Source organism: Pararge aegeria, chromosome 13 (genome assembly GCF_905163445.1).
Source record: "Pararge aegeria chromosome 13, ilParAegt1.1, whole genome shotgun sequence".
NCBI classification, from domain to species: Eukaryota; Metazoa; Arthropoda; class Insecta; order Lepidoptera; family Nymphalidae; genus Pararge; species Pararge aegeria.
In genome coordinates this window covers 7,980,662-8,007,183 of record NC_053192.1, presented here as the reverse complement: position 1 = coordinate 8,007,183, position 26,522 = coordinate 7,980,662, and the positions used below count along the sequence as shown (strand labels likewise).

The following is a 26,522-nucleotide window of genomic DNA, read 5'->3' as shown; positions in this document are numbered from 1 at the left end:
TAAAATATACCTAAAATCACTGGTTTTCCATGTTCCATTCCATTTTGTAATGGAAATCTTCTTGACAGACTGGTTTGGACCACTACGTCGTCGTAAATTTTGTAAAACCAAAAAGTTCAAAACGAACTCTTCTAAACCTTTTCACAATTTTGTTAACGGAACCCATTACACGCCATAGTTGGAAGCATAGATTTAAAGTGTAGGTACAATTGTATAATTTAAATAGTAAATGCAACTAATTGTGTTTTAGTGTAGGTCGCTATGGTAACAACCTTGTGGCCCCGTAACTACCTACCTACCTAGCTCACGGCAAATGCCCTGTTGATATCGCATCTCACAAATTGAAGTTCAAGGCCCTAATTAAATTGTAAAAGCTTGAAAAAATCGAAAAAACGGAGCGAAAAGATTTGACAAAGTAAGGAATAAACCTATCTATAGATCCTATTTCTTTTGTACGAAACCATATCATCTCTAACATTTAATATGGGGGAAAAAATTGGGATGCATGTGGCTTCTTCTCACTAGTAAAGCTAGCAAGCAGCATAGGTATGTCTACTTACCCATTACCTCGATACAATCAAACATTATAAAATCACTAATATTGTGTACCTAGCTGTTATAACCACATATATTACTGATTCTTGCAGGAATTTCACTGACTGACCAATCTTCTATTATTCAGCTATAGAAAAAAATAAGAGTATCTCATTAGGTACTCTTATTTTTTTGGGTAGGTAGAAAATTATGTCTACCCATTGGTAGACATTATTTTCTAGTACTGTGGGTAAACAAATTCAGAGCCACTCGGCGGGTGACTACGAGAACTACGAGTATGTTAGGAGTATCACGTGTTCAAACGAAATGATTGAATTCATTGTTTTACCAAAGACAAAAGTATTTACAGACATATAAGTACACATAGAGCAAGACAGTGCAATTTGGAGAAATGAGAAGAAGAACCAGTGTTACCCGTAAAGCTCAACGAGTTGCGAAGCTTAAGTGGCAATCGGCGGGGCACATAGCTCGGATATCCGATGGACGTTAAGGCTCCGAGATGCTGGATAGGCGACCCCGTACCGGTAACCACAGCGTTTGTCGGCCCCAACGAGGCACACGGAGCCGATGGACCAATGTCCAGCAGTGGGTTACAATCGGTTGAAGTGATGATGATGATGAATTATCTAGTCAAACACATGCTAGAGACCTACGGGGCGCGTTGGAGACCCTCATAGCTTTAATTTCAGCATTACATCTATGGGAGGTCCCGGGGTCGCACCCGCGTACAGCGTAGGGCTGATAGCTAATTTCAGAAATTTCTAGTGTGATACATTCATATATTAAAATGCTAAATTGTCTTTTGTATAATCTACTAGCTGTTGCCAGAGACTTTGTCCTCGTTTGCTAAGGTTTTTAAAAAAAATCAAATAAAAGAAATATACATTAAAGTATAATATTATGTAATTCATAATAAACCAACTTCTGCAAATAAATAAGAATTTGACTCCATATTAAAATATATCTCAAATTCCCAAGCACTAGCATAAACTTCAATTAAATTTTCATCCCTGCAATGTGCTATATTTTCTGAAACAAAAAAGATTTTGTTTATTCTTTTACAAAACCAAAATTCTAATTCAAATTTTATTTCAATAAGGACTTTGAATGTCAATTCTATTTGTTGTGGCTTTAGTAAGTGAAACCAGCGTATTTTAGTATATATTTATAGCTTATTTGGAGAAAGCGCTCCGGCCGCGATTGCCAGAGAGTCGCCGGTTCAAATCTTATTGGTTCCGAAAAAATTTTTATATGCTTTTTAAATTTATAAAATTGATAATTCCTCAAGTGTAGGTAAAAACACTAATCTACATTACAAAAATATATTTTAACAATAATTTTCATGTATGATAGGTAAGCAGATCAGACTGCTTTAAAATGATCTTGTTGTTAAGACATTTTATCAATATTCCAATATTGACCTACATTTTCTCTAATAAAAATATCAGGGGTCCCTAGAGATTCTAAAAAATCTTTTGCTGCCTATACACAGCTGCACAGCTAAACCAATATTAGTGAAATTTTGCATAGAGATTGATTAAGGATGATTTTATTCCAGAAGCTATGGTTGTATGGTTTCTGCAAGATATAAAAAAAGAAAACAAGTTCTGGGCGACAGCTAGTTGTTTTGATAAACAATCATAATAAAATCGCTTCTATGGTGTGCCTACCTGTTATAACCTGCTTTAATCTGAGCTCCTTTTGTAATGTGTTACATATATTGCTGATACTTGCAGATATTTCACTGACTGACCAAGTGTTGATGACAGGTTCTTCATGTAACTGTAATTTGGATAACGCCTGCATCTGGCTGTTTATTATTTCAGCTCCTGAAATTTATATCAATAAAAACAAATGGAATAAAGTTACGCATCTAAATTAAGTAAATAGAATTATTTTATTTCAAACGTCTGGATAAAACTTAACTCCTCTACACTAGCAGTACAGTATGTGAAGAAATTTGAAATTTGAATGAAATTTTCAAGAAATGTTCATATTTAAACAGATTGTCGCTCCTGTTGGAGAGCACATTAACCCTTTGGTTCAGGCCATTAACATAACATTGTAATAACCAAAACCTGCCATGTTGTTGCTTTAAACCCTCTGTAATAATATGAGAGAGCAGGCCTGTGTTTAGCAGTCGGACATTTATTACAAGATTATGAATGTAATTACCATCGACAATATCCTTCAGAGCGTCCAATGATTGCAATAAACTCTCAGTGAGTGGTTTAATTTGGTGTGGATAGTAGTCATCTTCACATTCATGCAGTTTCAAAGCATTTAATGTTTTGCAAATCTGTACTCCTTTAATCCTGACACTCAACCAGTCATTTAACAGACGATGCAGAGTTGTAAGATGAGTGTATACAGTCTTCGATATCCCAGGGCTATCCTTATTTGGGCTGGTAATTTCTATATTATGTGAAAAAAATATGACTCAATGTATCAATCAATCCAGGTTAACATATGCGCGCAATGCAATAATAATATAAATAAATAAATTATATCTTCCATTTTATAGCCCTATCTCATGAGATAAGAAGAGAGAATATAATATACTGGACAAGTTAAATAAAACGTTATTTTACTAAAATGGTGTATTTACCCTTCGGGCTAAAATGGAAGTTTATATCTTGCGCACTTTTTAAAGGGGTTTTCGACATGTTCCTTTAGACAATAACTTCTTGTTGTTGTTATCGAAAAATACCTTCTTGTATCTTCATGTTAAATAAGAAATGAAATAAGAATAACTCAAATAGCACTTCACATTCGAAAAATGAAAAATTAAGTATTTACTTTTCACTCAGGGGACAGATTATTAATATCTAAATATGGTATACATAACTAAATAAAAGGATGAGATTCAGAACACCTGACATTGGCTAATCTCTGTAAAGCCAGAAGAGAAAAAAAAAAAAAAAAAAAGAGATTCAGAACCTTTTATTGAGCTGACATTTCGGCTTTCGCCAACATGATGAAACCTGTGAAAGCAACAACACACAAATAATAAATGTCGTTTCTTTGGTTTCGTCTATCGCTGACATTTCGATAGACAGTAGACACACAACAACGAGAACCTAAGCCGTAAGAATTCAAAGTACAAAAAAAGAACATTGAAAAACAAACCACTGAGTACCTATACCACTGAGACATTGTATTGAATTGTCAAGAAAAATAGTAAATAAATCTATAGGAAACTTGCATTCTAAATAAACAGTAAAACTGTGAATTCTAAGTTTGTACATGCCACAATACTCCAATCTAAACTTATTTATTTTTGTGTTAAAAGTCAGCGTAGTTCGATATAACTTATAATGTCTGGTCCTATCCAAGACGTCGTGGAAGAGGATGCTGCAGATTTGCAGTTTCCGAAAGGTGTGAAATACTTTAAATACAGAACCTTTTTTTCAAACAATTTGAGGTTATGTTTGTAGATTGTTTATCACTCTTTTTTTTATATTCAGAATTCGAAAACGCTGAAACTTTACTAATATCAGAAGTTGACATGTTGTTAGAGCATCGAAAAGCACAGAATGAATCTGCAGAAGAAGAACAAGAGTTTTCTGAAGTATTCATGAAGACGCTGACTTATACAAACATGTTCAAAAAGTTCAAAAACAAGGAAACTATAACTGCTATTAGAAAGTGAGTAAATACCTATTTCAAATAACCAAATGATTAGAAGTCTGCATTAATTTATTTTAAACTGTTTAAAGTGCACATATTGTATAAGCTGAGCTAGTACAATCATATTCATCCTCAGCCAACTCATATCCAGACAGCTTAATGTGCTCTCCAAGGCAAAGACATCATCAGGTAAAGCCAAACATAATGACTATCTACTATCATTATGTTTGGCCTTACCCATTGGATTAGAAAATATTGTTGAGCTTGCTGATCTCCACACAATTTTTCAAAGTGTGGGTTAAGCTGTGACATTGCTGCACAAACTACCAAACAATTTTTTTTCTTATTCTGAAGTACTCTGTACTTTTCAGCAAGTGTACTGAGGAGCAGCTTTGTACTGAGGAGCAGCTTTGTACTTTTCCCGGCACCCAGCTTATATAGGAAGCCCTGCCTTACATAGATTAATAATGATTGTCAACAGACAACTAATATCAAAATAATCTGTTATCATATATTGGATAGAAGCAGGCATTACTTTGTGGAAATCCATGATATATTATGAAAATTAAGCTTAATTTGCTATAGTCAGCGAAAAGCAGAATCTGTGTTGTGTAATTTATAATTTCTTCAATTCTTATACTCCACACCAAACAGATCTTTGGCAATGTACCCCTCTACGTATGTCTCGGAGCATCCTCAGGAGATGTTGAATTTACAACAAATAATTGTTAAGATCTTAACAATTATCCATTGTTAAGTCATAAATTTTCATAATATAAACAGTTATCATATTAAACATCTGATCAAACATAGCTTTCTAATGATGAAAGAATGATTAAAATGAGTTCAGTAGTTTATCAACTGCAAACAAATCTTTTCTCTATATAATATTAGTATAGTAAAATTATCCTCATCATGAATAGCCTATAACAGTCCACCGCTCGACTAATGGCCCAACTGGAGAGTTTATCCATTATCACCATGGTGCAGATGGATTGGTGATCAAGCCACTAGATGATAGTAGTAGCACGGAGAAATATTTCCCACTCTCTGTTACATTCACTTAGTGCATCACATATATTATAGATTATATTGTCTACAATATGCTTTTACTGTCTGATAATAAGATCTTTGAACACTGTATTATGAAAAAACTATAAAATGAATAAGTTATAAAGTTAAAATTATAATGTGTTTCAATTACAATATATAACCTGTGATCCTTTATATTAACCTGTGATATATATTAACCTGTGATATATTAACCTGTGATATATAACCTGTGATCCTTTTTTTCAGCCTTCTACAGTCAAAAAAGCTACATAAATTTGAAATTGCCAGTCTAGCAAACCTATGTCCAGAGACTCCTGAAGAAGCAAAAGCATTAATTCCATCCTTAGAAGGCAGATTCGAAGATGAAGAGCTCAGAATACTGCTAGACGACATACAGACTAAACGCAGTATCCAGTATTAGTAAAACAATTCTATCTTTATTATTTAATTTAATGAAGGCTAGATTCTCAAGTCATATGCTTTTTAAAAGGAGTTTTGAGTTTTGACATGTTTCAATTATAAATCTTAATGGAAATATACAATGTATATACTAACTTTTTTTCTTTGTGCATCAAGCACATCCCTTCCCAAGTACAAACGATTTTCATTTAAATTAATTTTTATATTGCTGAAGAATATTATTCCAGAAGTTAATGTATAGTGCCACTTCAGTTGGACCAAGGGCTGATCTGCAAAAGTTAAATAAGTGAAAAAATACTTGCTTGTTGCATTATTATGATGTAGAAACGCAGCTATACATTTTTTAATTACACTGCAAGTCAACCCTTGTCTGAAATCTCACCTGCTGGTTAGTGATGATGCAGTCTTAGATGGTAATGGGCTAACCTAGTAGGGATATGGCAGTTATATTAAACCCATTCCCTAATCGGTTTAAACGTGACATTGTAAAAGAACGCTGCGACTGATACATCTTGATGACCACCAAAAGTTGATTCAATGGCAGTGTAATACGACACATCATTCACATTGAGTTGCTTCGATAGCTTTGTTATTAAACATTCTTTCTCTTAGTATAAATAAAAACGAGTATTTTAAATCAGTCTGTATATTGGATATGTCTGCAATACAGCAAGATACATTACAATGAAAACAGGTAAAAGTGATAAAATATTGGAAACAAAAATAGTAATTAGAATTTCTTCTTTGAAACAAAACTATAATAAAACCATTCTTATCATTACTTAAAATCGATACTATTATTATTGATGTTAATTAATGCCTCTAAAAGCAAGCCTTTTGTTGAACATTGTGTGTAAAAAAATAAAAGATTTTTTTTTCAATAAACCTCAACAATTTTAGAAAACTAAAACTCAACAATCCTCCCAATAATTTCCTTAATCACTAATTTTAAAGTCGCCTAAACATTATTCTTTAACAAAATGCTGAACAAAAGGCTTGCTTATTTATAAACTTATCTCAATGGGCACTTTTGGTTTAGTTTTATGTTAGTATTTATTCTAATATCGTAGTAATAAAAATTACAAACTTATCAATCATCTAAAAGCAAACTTTAAAATAATATTAACCATCTATAAAAAGAACTATCAAATCTAAGGTTCTAGCAAATTTACTTTTATGTTACATCATCATCTCGCACATCTCCTACCCTGAACATACAAAAATATCTTTATGTACTTTAAAAAACATTAATAATTCTACACAAAGTTGTTTCATATTGTGAATATGGTTAACAAATGTATTAGAAGAGCGCAAAAGTAAACTGCGAAAGATATTTTCTAATAGTTTCTACATTGTACTGACTGTTAACATTACTCAAAACAGGATTTCAGTCACTATCTGCTAACCACAAACTAGGTTTGTAGGGCACAACCTAATTTTTTATTTAGGATACGATTACAAGTACAAATAGCAACTTTTCTCAAATACTTTCCCATTTTACTACTTACTACTCTTATAATATTAATCGATGAATATGATTATAATGGAAACAACTCGACATAGAAAGCTCTTACATAAAATAATCGGCAAGGATACCGTTGTATAGCACACATTTATTAACAGCTAATGTTTTCGGGTCACCTAAACGTACTAATTCTTAAAGTAGGTAACGACATTGGGAAAGATAAATCCTAAAGTACAACCTGGACCTGTGACGTAAATCTAAATATTTAAAGTCGTACGTTACTAAAGCATATTGTTTTGGGTTTCATGTGGGTATCTATTAACATCATGGAAGCTAACAGGAAGCGATGCGAATATAAAGCTTACGACGATTACAGAAACTGTACAATTGTTTTATGGCGTTGCGTATACGCACATACTTTGTTATCGACCCTCTGAACACCATTATAGTTCCTACCGGTTACGGCAATTGGACCTTCGATCAATAACAATGTTTTTTTTTTAAACAACATTATTAATTTAACCTTTGAGTGCAAAATTGATGATAAGTGACGATGCAGCCTAAGACGGTAGAGGGCTAACCCATTAGAAGCATGGCATTTCTATTTAAACCCATACCCCTTATCCGTGTCAACGCGGCATCGTACTGGAACGCTTAATTAATAGGCAGGTTAGTCGGCGGGTGGTAACTAGCCACGGCCGAACCAGACCAGACCAGAGAAAATTCCGAAATCATAAATTAAAAAGGGTCACAAAAACATAGTGTTTGATGTTTTATAGCATACATGTCTAGATTGTTATTGATCGAAGAACTGGACAGAACAAGCTATCAACTTATCAAACTTGACGTTAGTATGAAACGACATTTTATGTATACCATTTGTATGAAAAATAATTTATTTGGGTATCCTACTGAAATCCATTTAGCATGTATTTTGTTAAGACCAAAACATTTTTGAATAACATTCGGCGTTGCAGTAAATCTACCATTTTTATGGATTGAACTCATGATTTTACAACACCATACTAATTTGACAGATTAATGTAACTTCAGTGTTAAACAATACAGAGTGCCTAGTTTTCTACCTATTAAATCGCGTGATAGTTAACTAAGATTTCTATGTAATCAATATAACACCATCTAGTGATAATAATGTTTCCCAGTATTTTAATTAGATAGCGGTATTACGATTCTATACAGCTGGCGTTGGATTTGATAGAAAATTTCACACCAGGCACTCACGGCTGTACCAGTAGCTAAAAAGTGTGTGTGTATGCGCAACGCCTGTGTGTGCAACTAAATGGAAGAGTTTGTTTGGAGGCGACGCAATAAACTCACAGATTCACGACATATATACGGTTTCGTTAGAATATTTGTCAACATTACAGCTAGATATTGCACTTATGAGAGAAATCTACACAGTAATCCGGTTTTTAAATACTGGCTCGGCTTTGTATTACCTATATTTTAATGATATTTATTTTGCGCAGCGTAAATTACTATTATCATTACAACATTTACTACTAATGATTGTGAAATCATAGATGAGTTTTAATTGGCATATTATAATCCTACTTAATCTTTTTTTAAAGTAGTTATATACATACATGTTCTTTATGAAAAAAAAAATTGAAAATTATTTTGTACATAGTCAAAACTAACAGTTTAGATCGTCACATACACTGGTAAACTTATTAAAAAAAACTGCCATCAAGTTACCGCAAGTCCAAAAGATATTCGAACACCCTGCCTTGTCACAAGCCAGTGCAAACCTCCCGCATTTCACCTTACACTAAATCACTCCGCAGCACCTTCTGTAACACTTCACAACTCATGGCCACTGTCTACTTTGTGCCAACCTACGAATAGATTAGATACAGACACGATCGCGTATCAGTACCCGAAGTTGTCAAGTTACGATCTATATTCTCTTACATATCACATTCATTTGTTAAATAATAATTGATACACATTTAGTTACATAAAATTATAATAGACATATATATAGATATTATCAGCAACTTGAAATTACAATCACATGTTTACATTTGAAATTCGGCATACATCATAAGTGTGGCTCCTAATAAAAATTTTGATTTGAGCAATGACAAGATTTAAAATACTCTATATTCCAAAGGTGAGCCGTCCAAAATATATATACTTTGCCGTCGAATTTTACAAAACTTTAAAAAATAATAGAACAGATCTAACTATGTTTTCAACATTCTACATTATCAGTCTCGATGATAGAAATGCGTTTTGGCCAAAATGAGAGATCCAATTGGCATGGTCCATACTTTCCTATCCAATGATATAAAACGAGTACCGTGTCTATCCGTTGCATTGCACCCAGTACAGATACCTGACCCACGCATTTCTCAAGAAAATGTAAACACTCGGTATATATACTCTTAATATACAATCAAAAACATTCGTTTATTACATATCGCTCGGTATTATTCTTATAGGAGGTGGCATAATTTCACACTTCTGAGGAGTGCTATACATACATGCTGGTCGGCATGTTCGAATCGGCATCTACGTCTTCGTATTACTCGGCTGGTTCCAATGTTCAAGCAGCCCGAGCGGCCTTCTTCCGATTATTCAAGTATATCAAATCCTACCGTTCCCATGACCGTTATGCAGACAAGATTATATGAACAGCAAACCTCACACCAGGCTTGAAAGAAAATGGCGCGCATGCTCTCGAGTATATATATATTTTTTTATATTTATTATATAATCATTGTCAAGATACCTGTACCAAAGCATGAGTAAAGATTTAAAAAATCAGTCTATCATCTTCCACATTTTCTTGTCAAATCCCATAATTTAAAGCTATCTTCATTAGAAAAACAGCGTACCTCGAGCCCCATTGCCTTCCTGACGTCTGTGATACTCTAGCCCTTGAGAATTTTGGTCCAAGTTTATTAAACACCAAATATAAAAAAGTACATTCGGATTCAACTCACAAAACTTTATAACTTGAATTCAGAAACAAATATTTCATACTCAAAGCTACTATTTTGTAATACATGTATGCAAATGAGTTTATGTACAAGATTTAAACGATATTTGAGATCAAAATTGTAATCCAGTCTCTCCACTTCTATTTGTAGTCGTTTCATTTAAAACGCTTCTCTAAAGGTGAGCCCAGATTAAGTAACATGTTATAAACCTAATGTTGCATAACACATCCACAGTATTTTACATTGCTATATATAACAAGTTTGTCCACATTTAATTAACAGTACAATATAATAATGTTATATAAACAAGTCTACAACTACCTTTATAACATGTTTCATGATCGTTATAAAGTGAAAATGATCGTGACTGGCGGTTTTTATTCGAAATTTGACTGAGCATTAGTAGTGAATTTTTACTTTGGTTTATAGAAATACTAGTAACATCATTTCTTTAAGTAACTGATGAGCGTAATGTAATTATTTACACAACTGAACTGAGTGAATAACTTTATTCCTCTATAAATTTAACGTTAGAATCCATACATCATTCTGAATGATAGATGGCTATATAAAGTTCTCTGTGGCATCTGAAAGGCGCCATTTTGAAATGTAAACTACGTGAAGTGTTCAGCAGTCGTGTGTTACTATGGTTACCATTAAAATCCTGAAAGCATTCTGCAGTTATTTAAGTATTGAAATAGCCAATTTAACTTACATACAATACAATTCGTTATTGTCACTACTGATTAAAGATGTGGTAGTACTAAGACATTGTTATAATTACCCACTGCGAGTGATAGTTTTTTTTAGTAAATATTTTTTTACTATTTATTCCTGGTCTTGTTTAATGCCATATGCCATGAACCATATTATATCTATTTTGTAGATGACAATTATTGTTTCATGTGTTTTATTTACTAAAATAAACTACACTCTAGAGATTAGTACCTACTACTTAATTTATATCTAACAAAAAATATTTTATTTAACATGATCGTATTCAAAGTAGTGGGTGGTACTTGAATACAATTTTATTTACATTAAACGTGAGTTTTTATTTCATTTAGACTCATAAATTTTATAAAGATTTTGATTTTCATTATAGATACAAACAAAGGTTCTTCCTTGGAATTGAGATTTCCTCTAAAATTAAGAACAATAGTTAAATGCTTCACTTTGCTAACTATTTTATTATTTTTATTAATGAGTCATCAAAAACTGAACAGCTATATTATATTTATTATTGATTTCATTGATAAGTTATAAATCACGATATTTGTGCCTATTTTGTTTAACTTAAAGTATGAACTAAATAAAACATGACTTAACTTAATGTTGAACCAATTTAGTTTAGCTATCTAAAGGTTAGCCAATATTGATTACGATAAAAAAAAAGAATATTAAGTATTTTCTGTATCTAATATTCTCTCTTATTTATATGGTACACACCATGTGAGTTAAGAATTCTGGTAAATTAAATTCTCTATGTATCAATTAGTATATACAGCAGTCTACTCATAAGCAAGATCTGACATTTTTGTGGGTATGTATTACAAGGTAGCGATGGACGCTTTTCATTCTTGAATTCAATTTATTGAAGAACCCTGTTAATTCGGTATTTCGGAAGCGGCGCTTTACTATCGATTTATGAATATTCAATTGCTTTTTACCTGTATTTTAATGTAAAACATTTTTCCTATTACTTTTTAGATAAAAAAATATTTTAAAAATATTAAAAGATACATACATAAAAATATATCTTTTTATTTTATTCCTAAATATATTTTTTTACATTATTGGTTTTTTACCTATTTTTAAAACATGCATTACACTAAAAAGTATCGAAAAGATTTTTTACATTATAACGCCAGGTAAAAGAAACAGGCAATAGAATAGTCAAGTTATTAGATAAACAAATCTCAGAAACAAACATAGTTTAAAACGTTTAACATTAATAAACAATAGTACAAGTTAAAATTCAATAAAAAGCGAATATAAACTACACGGTCGGTTTGCCTTTATACAAACGCAAAAGATATTTTGATGCACCAACACTTTGAACTGCATGTACTTTATATACATATTTGTGAAATGCGATATTGTGAAATGTTATGTCTATTACAAAACTGGATGAACTGGATGGATTTTATCTGGTAAAATTAGCCTAGTAAAATTAGTCCAATTTCTGTTTACTGTCCTTTGTTATCGTTACTTTGAACAATGTAATTATGGGGGTGAAGTGTGATGTTTATGGGTCGAATATGACCAATTTTAATGTCTGGTGACTTAAATAGTACAACAAGGTATTTGACATTCCCACATTAAAGAAATTATATTATAACAGGTATATATCGGTATGTAAATAACAAACGTAAAGTAAACATTTGTGCCAATATAAAATAAAAACGTACAGTACGCGCTAAGGAAATAAAAATAAGATTCCATCCGACTTCAGAGGTATTTAGTTGATCTCAGACTGGTCAGCCTTATTATTATGAGAAGTCTTTAAGACAAATTTTACAGCAAAGCGTGAAATGTCATTTTGAAAAGAGCTGTAAACTTGAAACCATTATTAATTTAAGTTAATCACCAAGATGAGAAAATCGAACTTATTTTCCTGTGAATAAGTATCAAGAAATACTGATCAGCTACAAGTTAGCCCTTGATTGCAATCTCACTCTCAGTAATAAGTGATGTTGCAGTCTAAGTTGGTAGCGGACTAACTATGGCAATTATATTAAACCCTTATGGTGTAACGAATTCTGATACTATTAATTCCGAAATTACGTATCTCCATTACATAAATCATTAAATTGAATTTGGTTTAATAATGGGGCGCGATTTGTAATTTTGTTTTAATATTATAATGGAAAACAAAATGCACGAAGATAGAACGAAAGTTAAATAAGCATGTGGTTTTAGCGTCTCGCGTATTGTAGTTCAATGGCACAATCTTACTTGGCCGGGCTTAAGGTTGCCCTCTATGGCATTCGAGCTTGTACAGTGTACAAATGTCACCTTCACCTACTATTGAATAATACTTAGTTTAACGTGACATTTGTATATGTAACAATAATTATTTAGAAAAATATCTGTTACACAGCCACTCTTGTCTTCCTACAGTGCAGTCCGGCCAACTTTGATCGCGTGTGCTGCATTCAAGTATGACTGCGAAATAATGCGTTTCCGACGTCTGTTAGTTGTTCATATAACATAACAATAGTTCCATAACTTGTACCAGCGCAGTATGTTTATAAAAAAAAAATTGTCTCTTTATTAATTATTAAATTTAATATAGTTTTAATATTCATTTTGAGGTGGCGTTGAATTTATGATAAACATATTCTAATATTTTATTTGCCCTCCTACGCATCGTTATCATTATTAAAAACGAAATCATTAACTAACTAACGAATGTTGTTGGATTAAATTTTGAATCGATTGTAAATAAACAATAAAACCACATTTTTTTTAAATACATTCACACTGTGGCAATGTTATGTATTTGACATAACCGTACAACGGCGCAGTACGAATTAATTTAAATTAATTAAATCGTGTTCTTTTCATTTAACTAAAATTAATTTTTATGTTTAATTATGTTGTATATGACGAACTGACAGAAGGAAGGAAGGCATTTTTTTTCTGAGCCCGGATTATAGAGGCTTTATAATATATGCGACTATAAAATCAACTCCGTGTACCCAATTCAAGGTTTTACTGTCGTGACGAACTGAGTGCCAAGTGTGAGTTCCATCTACGTCAATCACTTATTAAATTGTGTGAAACTTAACTGTGATTTATATGGTGTCGGAGTAGCGCTCTAGCGCTCGCGCGCATCTAGTTAAAATACTGGGAAACCGTACTGTCACTAGATGGCGTTCTTTCGATACCATATAAATCGTAGATGACTTTCACGCGATCCAACAAGCAAACGTAGGTAGAAATTCTCACACTTGGCACTCTGTATGTAGTATTGTGGAAATTTTTAACACCTGAAGCATTGTAGGAAAATGTCAAATACCCTATTGCGCCGTCGAGTGACATTAGCCCCCCGGCGCGCGTCACGTCAGTGGGGCGACGGGTGTGGCGTGGCGGGGAAAGGCGCGGGGCCCGCGGGCGAGGTGGGCGCGGGCTGCAGTGGCTGGAAAGCGGAGCCGAGTGACGGCCGCAGTGTGAAAGCGGGCACTGTTGGCTTCATCACCATTGACTCCACGTACGCGCCCTCACCGGCTTTCAGATTTACCTGGTGGTTACGTGGTAAGATTAAAAACAGAAACGAAATCTCCCTAATTTCAACTGTAATGTAATGTGTAAAGATGTATATCAATAAATAATTTACTTATAAAGCATTTTTGGGGTGACCTTTTTTACATAGTTGTGAGATGATGGTGATATCTATGTTAGTGAAGCCCATTTCACTTTATTGGACTTCAATCTTTGGACACCATAGGACTTTTTTACTCTATGACAGCTTTCATGCAGAGGTGGTTTTCGACTTTGATGTCTGACGTTAAAATTCATTTTGGGTTGTGAACTTAATTATTAGGAAAGGAAATAGTGATATAATATCTATTATTGGTGTTTCTCTTTTCAGAGCAACCCAAACAACTTTTATTTCGTTAGTTCATGTTAAATGGAAATAATTACATTATATTTACATTAAAAAACCAAAAGGTTAAGTTTTCTTACTTCAGCTTATTGTTAGTATAGATATATTCCCGCTGTTCGAGACCTATGACTAAAGATCAACAAAAAGTTATTACCTTCTCACAACCATCTGGAGGTTCGCGTGCTAGGAATCGGTTTATTTGTGGTGAAGTCCCGAGTTTGGAGCCGTCGAGATCTGGTGATGAGCAGACGCTACCGCCTGGAAAGGTAAATATCAAAATATTAAAATGGGCAAAATAATAGGATTTATTCAAAAAGAGAATTCTTTTCTAAAAAGCAAAAGATTTCTAATTACAAAAAAAGAACTCCGTCCTATTTTATTTTTATTTCCTTTTGGGGTATATTAATGGAATAACATTATCTTGACGACTGTACCTTTTCGATATGGAACCCATGTCTTTAAAAAAATTACATGATAATAAATTACTAATTATTAGTTATTATTTACTACTTTAGACATAAAGTAGTAAATAATAGTAGTAAATAGTACCCATTAACAATACCATATCAATCATGATTATTTGTATTCAACTAACATGTTTCCTTGTATTCAAAAATCATGATTCCTTGTATTTAACAATAAACCGGCAAAGTGCGAGTCAGACTTGTGTATGTAGGGTTCCATACAGTTATCTTTAAAAATGGCAAAAGAGCCCCCTTAAATATTTATTTTATTCAGTTTTTTAGCAGCAACAGAAATACATCAGTCAACATTTTAACTAACTATCACAGTTCATAAGATACAACCTGATGACAGATTGACAAACAGACAGACAGAGGATTCTGACTAATAGGGTCCCGTTCTTACTAATAGGGGTTCCATACTCAAAGGGTTTACCCTAAACATGAGTTTTTGTATTAAACAAACATGTTTCCTTGTAAACAAAGACGATTTCTCGCATTCAAAAACCACACTACTGAATCATATAAACTATGGGGCATATTACTTGCATGCTTGGATTTATCAGTTGGTGCATATTACTATTCATTGCATAAAGATGCAAGGGATCTAAGTGAACGAGCACACTGCTGTATTTTGCTCAATTTTTGTGAAATGTATGCATGCAGTTTCCCAATAAGGATTTCTTTAATTTTGTTACTCGCTTTTGTTATCCATGATACTGAAATGACATGAATAGAGTTTTATGCAGACACAAGTGCAGATGAAATGATAAAGTACACTTATTTATTTATTTATTTATTAGCTTTTATAAAGCTTTTCAAGGGAAACAAAATACTGTTTTAATAATATACTACAATTGTTATTGTACTCTCTGTAATAGCAATGCCACTTAATCTGCACTTGTTACAAAAAAAGGGAGTCTAGCATGAGTTGCATTATATTTATTTTAGTAATGAAGTTTTATTCCATAAAATTCTTTCCTCAACATACACAGGAGCAAACCAGATATAGGTAGGCCAATATTTTCAAATCATTTTACAATATATAGTCCATTTCTTCTTAACTTTCCTTTATTATTTTTAGGTCGAAAATATGCTTTCACAATACCTCTAATAGCCTGATATTATTTTAGACTGCATCATCTCTTACCACCACTTACAGTTAAGGGCTAACTTGTAGTAGAAGTAAGAGAACAGATAGTTAATGAAGTGCATAAAAATTTTGCTTTGTTTCTTTTTTTGAAATGAATATTTAATTAATACTACAGTACACTAAAATGTAAAGGTCGGAAGCAATGGACTACACAAATCTATGTTCAATGGTCAATCTTGGCAGAACGATGGTCCTATGTAGTTAGCGGTAAAGCTTAAAAATGGATGTTTTACTGCAGTGTGCCTAAATTTAAATTATAGGTGAATTAAAGACCTGTCGCTAGTAGCTCTGCTGAGCCCGCGCTGGAGAGAGACCCTCGGGATGGTGGATCTATACCCACAATTTATTTCATTTATAAAGATACTTTACTCACCCTAACTCAATGTCAAAATTTAGGTTTCATTAGAACATAAATAATCAAACTAAATTCAATTGAAGTAAAATATAAGTTATAAGATAATTATTAATATTTTCTAAAAGAGGAGTCACAGTTACTTTAAAAGTCAAAAAATATATTAGTACACTTTGTATAAGAGTTGTATATTCCATAACATAATGCGGTTTCAACTATCAATACTCTGTTACGTAGAGGTAGAGGTAGAGGCGCCAATACATTCAAACTTCTGCAAGAAGCTCAAACAAAAAAACAGGATTACAATATTTGTGTCTTGAAAATGGGTTCAATTATGTCCATTTAGTTTTACTTCACAGTTTTTGGTAATTGAAATCAACTGAACTATTGGAAATATGCAAATCCTATACTAAGCATACAGATTACATTTAATATTTTGAGAATTACATTCATAGCATCCAATTATTTTAAGTCAAGAAATGCCATAACGTAATAAGGTAACCTTTACACTAATAATCAACATGATCATCATTTAAACTGTTTGACGTCCACTGCTGGAAATAGGTCTCTTGTAGGCAGCTCCAAATACACGGTAACAGGCCCCTTGTTTCCGGTGGCTGCCAGTGACTCATTTGATGTTGGTCTACTGCTACTATGCTAATAATTAAACAGACTTTGTTTTTTTGTTTAAACAATTCCTCATATTTAGTCCATAATTTATTTCTCATATTCCGCAATTCAGAAATGTATACTGATGAAACATACCTGATGAGTGGGCTGTGTGACATAGGTCGTGTGGAGTTTGTGTGTTGACTGAGCGCCTTAGTAGCTCCGCGAGTGGCGCGCGGTGCCCTTCTGGCGTGACCTGTATGTGCATATAGAATAGAAATAAATTATTATCTTCATAAACCCATTACTGGCCTACAAGGTACGGATATTGAGATGGTGATCACAAAAAAAGGGCTAAGTTTTTTGTGGGCCTGTGGGCTTAGACCAGGGCGCATTTGGAACCCTCGTAGCTTTAGGTTTAAGTTGGCGAACGTATTTATCACCATCCCCTTACAATTAAGTATGAACGTATGGTATGTGCTTGAGTAAGGCCTACATGAATTAAGAAATTTTGAATTTTGATGTCTCAAAATGAAAAGATTTATCAGTGCACCACATTGGCCAAGGGTAGATTGATAGACTTCTTACGCTTATCATTATGGAGACCTAAGTAAAGTATCACATTGTGAGGATGCCTGAGATCTTCACAATGAGGTGTGTGCCAGGGATTGAACTCTGTAACCACCAGGATATCAACACTCTATGTACTAATCATAAATACAGTTCTAGCAGACCAAAAAGGATCTGTTTAAAAAAAATTACTAAATTACAATGTTTTCCAATACATCTTGTAAACATGTTTACTGAGTGTCTGTTTTGTTGATTTAGCGTGTTCAACAACGAATCAAGATTTTCGAATCACTTCATCGTCACTGTGTCGAAATTTTGAATACCATGTTTCAGCCACCAGTAATAGGTGTCAAAGGCTACCAACATGCATTGGAGCAGCATGGTTGATCTATATTCTAAAACCATCTTTGTCTGTGTTTAAACAAAAACTTGTTATGACCATTATATTTTATAGCTTGCATATTTGTATACATTATAGGACAGAATTGTATACCTATTAAGATATAAAATCTAGTGGATCTATATAGTCATATGGTATGGTGGTTTGTTTAGTCAAAATTCAATCATATTGTTCAGTTCACCTTATCTCGTAGCCGGTCAATATGCGATGTTTGTGTGCCACTAGCTGGGTAGAGTACAAGTCTTTCTATTTCTTGATTAAGCCCTTCAACTGATGAACGTGCCGCCCTTAAGGGCACACCACCCGTGCCAAAGCGGGACCCTGCAAATATATAAATGTAAAATTTAAACACAAACCACTAATATATTCAATAAATAGGGATGTGTCACAGATTTACACTTTTAATTTGAAAAATGAATAAAGCCTTAGCTTTGATCCCAATCATTTACAATTATTCACTGAAATCAAAACAAGGAAAAATTAACGGAACAATAAAAAAAGGAAAATATTAGTAATAACCCATTGTTGTGGTCAAAGAATCTCCTACTCAGTTTTGAGTTGCAACTTATAGGGAATACTAATATGCTCATTTACAGTAGCAACCCCTAATGCTACGAAAATGCATACATTTGAAATTTTTATGTTTATCAATATACCAATTTTGCTGAAATTTGGTACAGTGATAGATCGAAGCCCTGGGTATAATGCTACCTAAAATCATTCTTTATTAAAAAGATTTAGCTAGGCAAAGGTAGCAAGGATAAAAAGTAGAAAGGCTCTTCGCGCTACTGGGTTGGATGGTGCTGAGTGCGAAATACCCACACTGCCAGCAGGCAGGTGGAAAGTGTAGGGTTTTATTTGGTATGAGTTAGTGAGAGAATTTCCACAACACTAACAAGCGAATCACAACCCTATCAATAGTTATGGAGAAGTTAGTGGATAAACATACATACAGACACCTATAATTTTGGATATATTTGCTAGAAGCTTCAATGAAATTTTATAATTCCAATAATAAAATTAATTGCTGTTGTGGTACAAAAATGTAACATAAGAAATTAAGAACTTAAATATATTTGCAGATAAGTTTCTATTACAGTAAGAAATGATAAATAGGTTGGTAACCTACCAATCATTTTATATAATTGCCAACAATTATCTAGATGATTGGTCTAGATATTCTTAATGTACTGGAATATTGTCAAATGTATATTTCACTTAAAATTATGGTACTCACAGAATCCAGGACTCATAGAATGTGATGAATAATCTCCTGATGCTGATGTTTTGTGTGGTCTTTGGAGGCGGCTTCTTAAGAAACGGTCTAGTTTGTCATCTTCTGAGCCCCTAGATGACCGTCCAGAAACTCCACCACCATCATCAGTCTTAAACAAAATAAAAACAGTCACTTAGCAATGTTTCTAGTGAGAACTTAACAAAGTTCACAACATGGTAACTAGCCAGGGCCAAAGCCCACCAGTCCCGACTGGGAAATTCTGAAATTCTAAAATTGCCCCTGCAGGGAATCGAACCTAAGACCTCCTACTTAAATTCACTGCAACCACTGTTGCGTCAGAGAGTCCTCATTTTATTCTCAGGGGTGTGTGAAGTCTACCCATCAAAGTCAAAGTCAAAAATATCTTTATTCAAGTAGGCCCATAGGTGGCACTTTTGATGCGTACATAAGAATTACACAGTAGTGAGATGATGGTGGTAACTACATTCATAAACTTAAAACTAAAACTACGAGGGTTCCACACGTGTCCTGGTCTAAGAAGAACACCACAAACTTAGCCGGATCAACACTTGGCTTGCACGGAGGAGTAAAGCCTAGAACCCTTCTCATTCTTCGTAGGCTCGTAATGAGTTATGATAATGATGATTTAAATAGTATTGGTATTTATTATTTAATGAATAGTTTAAGGTTAACATGACAAAATTCAGGTAAATTTTGGTTGATATTATCGTCTTAGTTAATGAGTTTAACACTCTTTGACAGATTTAAAGATGGTACAAAGTTAGTGTTAATATTAATATCACATCTCTTTTTAACCAATATCTAATTTACATATACTGCATACTTACTGATACATCTCAGCCTTAAACTACAATAACAACCATAGATGAAATTGACTATCTCTTAAAGCAGTATTATTCTTTTATGTCTCTTCAAGTCTTAAAAAATAAGGAACAACAATCAATATAAGAATCAAAATAATACTGCTTTGGGCAATGGTGATTAGCCCTCAGATGAAAATAATAAAATCTTACTTGTGTAGACTTATCAACTTGTAACTGTCCTGCATGAAGGTAGTAGTCCCTTGGCCATTGGCCTTTGTGATAAAGATTGTCTAGAGAGGCTGTCCGTCTGATAACATTAGAGCTAAAGCGCCCTTTTCCTGTAAGTAAAGTTTTTAATACAATTAATAATGAAACTTTTAAATATCCCTAGTCAAAGAAACTACACCTTGTGAAGTGGTACACTATTAAGGTCTATGTTAAGTACTCAAATTCATCATACTGAGTTTGGTACTATATTTTGTACAATGGACAGGTGGTGACATGTAACCTAGCCATTGTACGTGGTGATTTAGGTTGACACTCTTGTACTGTAAACATGCAAGAATTAAAAGTCCACTGCAAACTGTATGTATACACAATATGTCTTCAACACAATGAAGAAAAACCCATTACATATTAGGCCTATTAATTAAAATTATATTGTGTTGATTTGAGATAGCTCAAAGAGATGCGAAGCTGAATTGGCAATGGGCAGGGCACATTGTTTGGGGAAACCTATGGATGTTAGGGTCCCAAGGTGCTGAAATGGCACAGGAAAGCGCAGTGATGGTAGACCCCCAACAAGGTTGGCGGTTGACATCAATTGAGTCACAGGAATCCACTAGAACCAACCAGCAAAATACTGTGGTATTTGGAATTCCCGACAAAAGACATATGTCCAGAAGAAGATGTCCATTGGTTGAAATGATGTTGATGATGATGAGATAAAAGTTGGACGTAAAGAATATTAAAAAAAAATTGTATGGGGTAATGTAACATTAACAGAATAATTTGATCAGATTGAAATATTAGTGAACAGTGATTCTGTGCTATAACTACATTCGATTATTACTTACTATATATTACTGGTCTCTATTATAATGTACATGTCCTTTAAAATATATATAGTAAAAGTTAAAGTAATGCTCAATAAAAGTAAGATCAAGTATAAACAAAGACTGTAAACAATACCTTTGTAGTTAACAGCTCCTGGACTTCTCTGGCCAGAAAGCGCGTGATCGGGCGATATCCGTCGCCACACGTTCGTCGGTGACAGCGTTGGACTATTTGCAGCGTTCTTCTTCAGTCCACCGCCTTTCATCACTGACGAAACCGGCAGTGTCGCCCTCATAGGACCTTGCTTCCCCACTGGGCAATCCGACTGTTTTCGAACACGACCCGACATTTTCCACCCCCACGCGTTACAATCACTTAAAAAATAAACAACCCTTGCACCAACTATAACACATAAGCTAACCCCCGATGTCCAATAAAATAACATGAACCGCCGACGCCGTACGGGCTCTTTGTAGAAGGAATTTGTTAGGCCATAAAAAAGAGTGCGCTACGTACATATACATAAGATAATACTATACAGCACTGGCACCGGCGAGTTCGTAAAACTACAAGTATACATAAATCGGCTCCACTTAATCTTCATCTAGCACGTAGTAGTGGATAAAACAGAATTTAACAAACAAGTCACATTTTTTTCTGCACTATAATGGATGAATGAATAAAACTGACAGGTGACATGGAAGATCGCGCCATTCTTTAGCTGTTTAAAAATAATGCTTTAACGAAAAATCACTTTCTATTGTAATAGCTAAAATTAAAAGCAAGAAGAAAACTGTGCATTAGTGTTAAAATGAAACAATTTATTTCTACTCGTCGGCATTGCAATTAACAGCTGATTACTCCGCCATGACAGATTGTTTGTGGTCTAAGGCAGTTGTCTCTGGTCCTCTCTGGTCAATACTTGCTTTTTTAAACGGACATACAATGCTTTGGGTTTTAGCTCTGTCCAAATGTCACCATAGAAGAACAAACCAATGCATCAAAACCATAGGAGCCGAAGATGTAGCAGTAGTCAGTAGAGCTTTTTGTTTCAGAGCTTGTCCGGGGAAGAATCGCCATGGTTAATTCTGCTGCTAAGCAGCATTGTTGCACTGCTGTGTTCCGGTCTGAAGGGCGTGGTGGTATCTACGCCTGAAATTGATGACCGCGCGGCATGTAATAGGACGTGCTCCCTGCATGCCCTGTTACGTGTAGCTCTAATGCCGTTTAGAACGCAGATATAACTGAATGTTCTACGTCTGTTTACATTAAAATGATATAATAGTAGGGATAGAATTAGCATTCGCTCGTTTAATGTAAGTCGGCCTTTAGGATGTCAAACATCTAGAGCATACCTTTAAAAATGTAAAGGTTGTGGGAAGCAATAAATTCTAAACATTATAAACCTCAAATTAAAAATATCTTGTCGAAGCTAAGCCAACCATTATGGATAACGCCATTTAAAAACGTCCACCTGAGTCACAATCGCTACTGCTACTAGGCAATGCGTGGCATGGCCGCCGCACCGCTCACATACCCCGGCTCCGCATGCCGTTACCGGCAAGTCGTCGCTAGGCCATTTAAGGCGCAGGTTAGACTCCGCAATGTGTCTTTTGCTTAGTGGTAAATGTAGAGTGGTAATCTTCCGATACAATCGCACATTGCTGCATTCAGTTAAATTCAATTATCGGCTTCATTTGTGCAGTTGATCTGGTAATAATATAAACTGCAAGATTGTATTCCGTTTGCTCTCAAGTATATAAGCGCATGGGGCTTTTTATCTTAACCCTAAGTTCGCTAGAAAAAATCCGCAAATAAAAATTAATGAGAGGATTGTGTACTTTTTAATGGGTATATTTAGATAAACCAACTTTAACAAAATAGAAATAAAATTTCAGTTGAACAAAAATATAATATTTTGAATCACATTTCCAAATTGCACTAAATAAATGTCTTTCAAGATGAATTTAATGGTGCTAGTTCGTTTGCATACAAATCTCTAATCTAACTGACAAGTTTAAAGACAAGTAATCAACATTTCCATTTGGAAAATTATGGAAATATAAACTCTCAATTTATTATTATTATTATAACTTTTTATTTGTACACCACATTAAGAATTATACAAGAAAAAAAGAAACATAAAAAAAGAAGTAGAATACAAAAGGCGGCCTTATCGCTAGGCAACCTTGGATTAGGTTAGTTTAGAGAAATGTATACAATCGAATTAGCACCTATGCACTACAGTGACATGCTATTGTATCTAGAGATCGAATTGTTCCACAACAGGTTTTGAAACTGTTGGTTAAATTGCTGGATAAATCCTATGGCCTAGGAAGACCGATATTATGCATCGAATAACGTAGCTCTTACGGTAATAGTGCTAGTTCGATTGTACACAAACTAAACTGAATTAAATCAACGTGTCTTGAAAAAGTGCTATCTTATTCCATAGGAACCTTGCTAAAAGGAAAGCTCAACTTCGTCGATTTAGAATCGGGCAATGAAGTTTTTTGAATCGGGCAATTAGTTTGGAGATTTTTGCATCAGAATCAGCATCATTGTAACATAAGTCGAATACATAGAAATATTATTAATTTAAAAGCTAAACTTGAAGTAGCGTCTTTAAGAATTAGGTAAAGTCTATCCCAATTTTCTGGCTGCCAATGTACAGTTACGGGATATAAACCTCTGAAAGTAATAACATATCACTGTAAGTTCACATATTGTTTTTTTTTAATAAAATTCATGTTGATTTTAAAGTAGCCTTCGAAACGAAACTTGATCGAACTATTAATGTATAACACACATAGAAATATTTACTGTCATGATGTTGAATGAAATAGTAAATTACTAATACTTCCAAACTTCTTCCCCTAAATATTACTATTTGTACTCAATACCCTTAGATTAAATAAGGGAGAGTCATTTTGGCGCCCGACGAATCTGTTGGACACAGTTTTAAACTTATTTCGGTCGAGGTGGTTACAACCTTAAAAGGTTTCCGCCATCAGCGTCGCCATGAGAAGAGCACCGTGGCTTCGGTCAGAAGGGGGGACGTCGACCTAAGGGTTCCTTCTGCGTGGGCTCACGTCCGGATGACTTCAGAATCAGAGCATAAAGTCCACAAACTACAACATATCTTCTTTATACAAAGAGAACCATACACAAAATGGTGATCTGTGCTTATTTTTTTACTTGCAGACTTGTCGAACGAATTTCAGTAAAACGTTTGTGGGATAACCAATACAAAGCCTTAAAAATCCGCAGTGTTATTATTTGTTTTCCGTTTTGGGTCCACTTTAAAATCAACATGTATTAATAGGCATAGCACAAAATTGTCTTTTAATTAATCTAAAACTAAGTCTCAGACAAGTTTACCTTTCGTAAAACACAAATATGCAACGCAGTTAGCATAATAAAATATAATAACGACATTAATTAATATCACAAAAAACGCTACTTTTAGTAGCTGTATGATACAGATAACAAAAAAAAAGGATCTTAATTTTAAAATCTTAAACAACTAAACGCGGGTCAGGATATTGTACTACTTTAATTTAAACAATTGTATTGGAAGATTTGACAAGAATTTAGTTTCCTTTGTTATTTGCTATAATACACACGTAAATGGAGATGTTATTACCACTTAAGAGCGTGACATACGTGAGCGTTGCAAACTAAAACGCGACCTAAAATGCTAGGTTGTTTATTTAATGAAATAAAAAATCAGTAATCACGCGTTACAAGTAACTATAATATTTATTGCTGTCGAGAAAATTTTACTTATTAAGTATTCAACAGATAACCATTTAGTTAGGGGTCACGAATAAGATATCTTTTATTCAAAGAACTTCATAGATATACTAAGTCTATGTTGATTTAACCACATAATTTATTTATTACATACATACACTTTTACATAATTTAGTCCCATCGTCTATTCTCCCTGTCTGCCTATCTGGACACGGACATCAACTAAAGAAATTACAGTAATGTTGCTTTAACATATTTCTACACATAATTATTTTAAAAGGTCCGTAAATTGTGATTTTCTTTTTCATCATTCCCTTTTTTTTATTTCATATATGGAGTCAATCTCGTCAGAATAATAACATCTTACTGCGTACGTCTTCAAACTGAAAGTCTATTTCAATATATTAGTAACAGCTTTGGGCAAAGTAATGAATTATTATTGTTTATTTATTACTTGAATTATCATTATAATGTGCCATATATACATCAAAATACAAAAATGTTAAGTGTATTTCTTAAGCATGAAACGGGGAAGAATGCACTATGCTTAAATCCCTAAAGTGGCGTTTTCCCTTACCGGGGTAGGCATTAAAGTAGGCACATGCCATAAATAGAACCACCCTTCTAATACTACAAAACATAGGGAAAGGCAGTACATGAATTCGCGCCCCTCAGTCTGAGTACTAGTGCCATGCATATTAATATATAATGATAATACGGAACATTATTTTATGGCATTTGGTATATTATTATTAAATAAAATAGTCAAATAAAAATAATAATTGTGGACTAGGGACAACTCAGCATTTAAATTTTTTTGACATTCAGTCCCCTTATGTATTGGGTAATAGGAATGACAGAGCAATATGGCAGTATTTTTCTCAAATGCTACCGTGTTTTCATTCTTTGACAGTATTTGGGTATTTTACCTCATAAAACATTCAAAGCATTTTTTAATACTAAATAAACAAATACACTACAGCCAGCGGTCATCACGTATTTTGAGAAGGTATTTTAAGACGTAGGAGTATTTAGAATATTCCATACTAAGTAGTCATGGATAGACTTGATGGCTGCAAAATAATTACAACTAGAAAAGACATTTTGTTTTAATGAAACTAATAAAATCATGACAAAATTTTAATTTTCCTTATATTCTGACCAGAACAAAATTGTACGTTAAAAGTAAAGTTTTCTTCTAATTTCTTTACATTCAATTGTTTAATTATCCTTTACACATAATATCCTGATACAAAATAATAACAGCAACAAAAATACATTCTCAGAATTCGTTATGAGGAGCTCATCGCATACAATTATTTTTGTTCCCACTTTGGAGCCAATTCGGTTGCACAAATTTCTTTAAACTGTATAATATAGTTTAATGAAGTTTCCGAATT

At 33.6% G+C, this 26,522-nt stretch overlaps 3 protein-coding genes across 6 annotated transcripts; 1 reads left to right on the top strand and 2 right to left on the bottom strand.

The window, feature by feature from the left end:
- Positions 1-1,462: 1,462 nt before the first annotated feature.
- Positions 1,463-3,425, bottom strand: LOC120628794 (cyclin-dependent kinase 2-interacting protein-like). Its single transcript, XM_039897414.1, has 4 exons — positions 3,164-3,425; positions 2,731-2,970; positions 2,226-2,384; positions 1,463-1,584 (listed from the first exon to the last, which is right to left on the bottom strand). Exons 1-4 carry the CDS (start codon positions 3,219-3,221, stop codon positions 1,463-1,465), a joined length of 579 nt encoding a protein of 192 aa, XP_039753348.1. The 5' UTR covers positions 3,222-3,425.
- A 125-nt stretch (positions 3,426-3,550) lies between these two features.
- LOC120629010 (DNA-directed RNA polymerase II subunit Rpb4) lies at positions 3,551-5,792 on the top strand. 2 transcript variants are annotated; one of them, XM_039897729.1, is made up of 3 exons: positions 3,551-3,933; positions 4,005-4,203; positions 5,485-5,792. In XM_039897729.1, the coding sequence occupies exons 1-3, from the start codon at positions 3,873-3,875 to the stop codon at positions 5,657-5,659; spliced, it is 435 nt and encodes a 144-aa protein (XP_039753663.1). In that variant the 5' UTR covers positions 3,551-3,872; the 3' UTR covers positions 5,660-5,792. The 2 variants fall into 2 exon arrangements, with proteins under 2 accessions (XP_039753663.1, XP_039753664.1); XM_039897730.1 differs by having other exon boundaries at positions 3,561-3,933; positions 4,023-4,203.
- A 6,171-nt stretch (positions 5,793-11,963) lies between these two features.
- Positions 11,964-22,225, bottom strand: LOC120628915 (protein FAM117B-like). 3 transcript variants are annotated; one of them, XM_039897584.1, is made up of 9 exons: positions 21,883-22,225; positions 21,502-21,740; positions 20,521-20,648; positions 19,487-19,634; positions 18,431-18,570; positions 17,436-17,535; positions 16,592-16,648; positions 14,859-14,962; positions 11,964-14,338 (listed from the first exon to the last, which is right to left on the bottom strand). In XM_039897584.1, exons 1-9 carry the CDS (start codon positions 21,888-21,890, stop codon positions 14,162-14,164), a joined length of 1,101 nt encoding a protein of 366 aa, XP_039753518.1. In that variant the 5' UTR covers positions 21,891-22,225; the 3' UTR covers positions 11,964-14,161. The 3 variants fall into 3 exon arrangements, with proteins under 3 accessions (XP_039753518.1, XP_039753519.1, XP_039753517.1); XM_039897585.1 differs by having other exon boundaries at positions 22,057-22,225; XM_039897583.1 differs by lacking the exon at positions 16,592-16,648 and having other exon boundaries at positions 21,502-22,225.
- Positions 22,226-26,522: the final 4,297 nt, after the last annotated feature.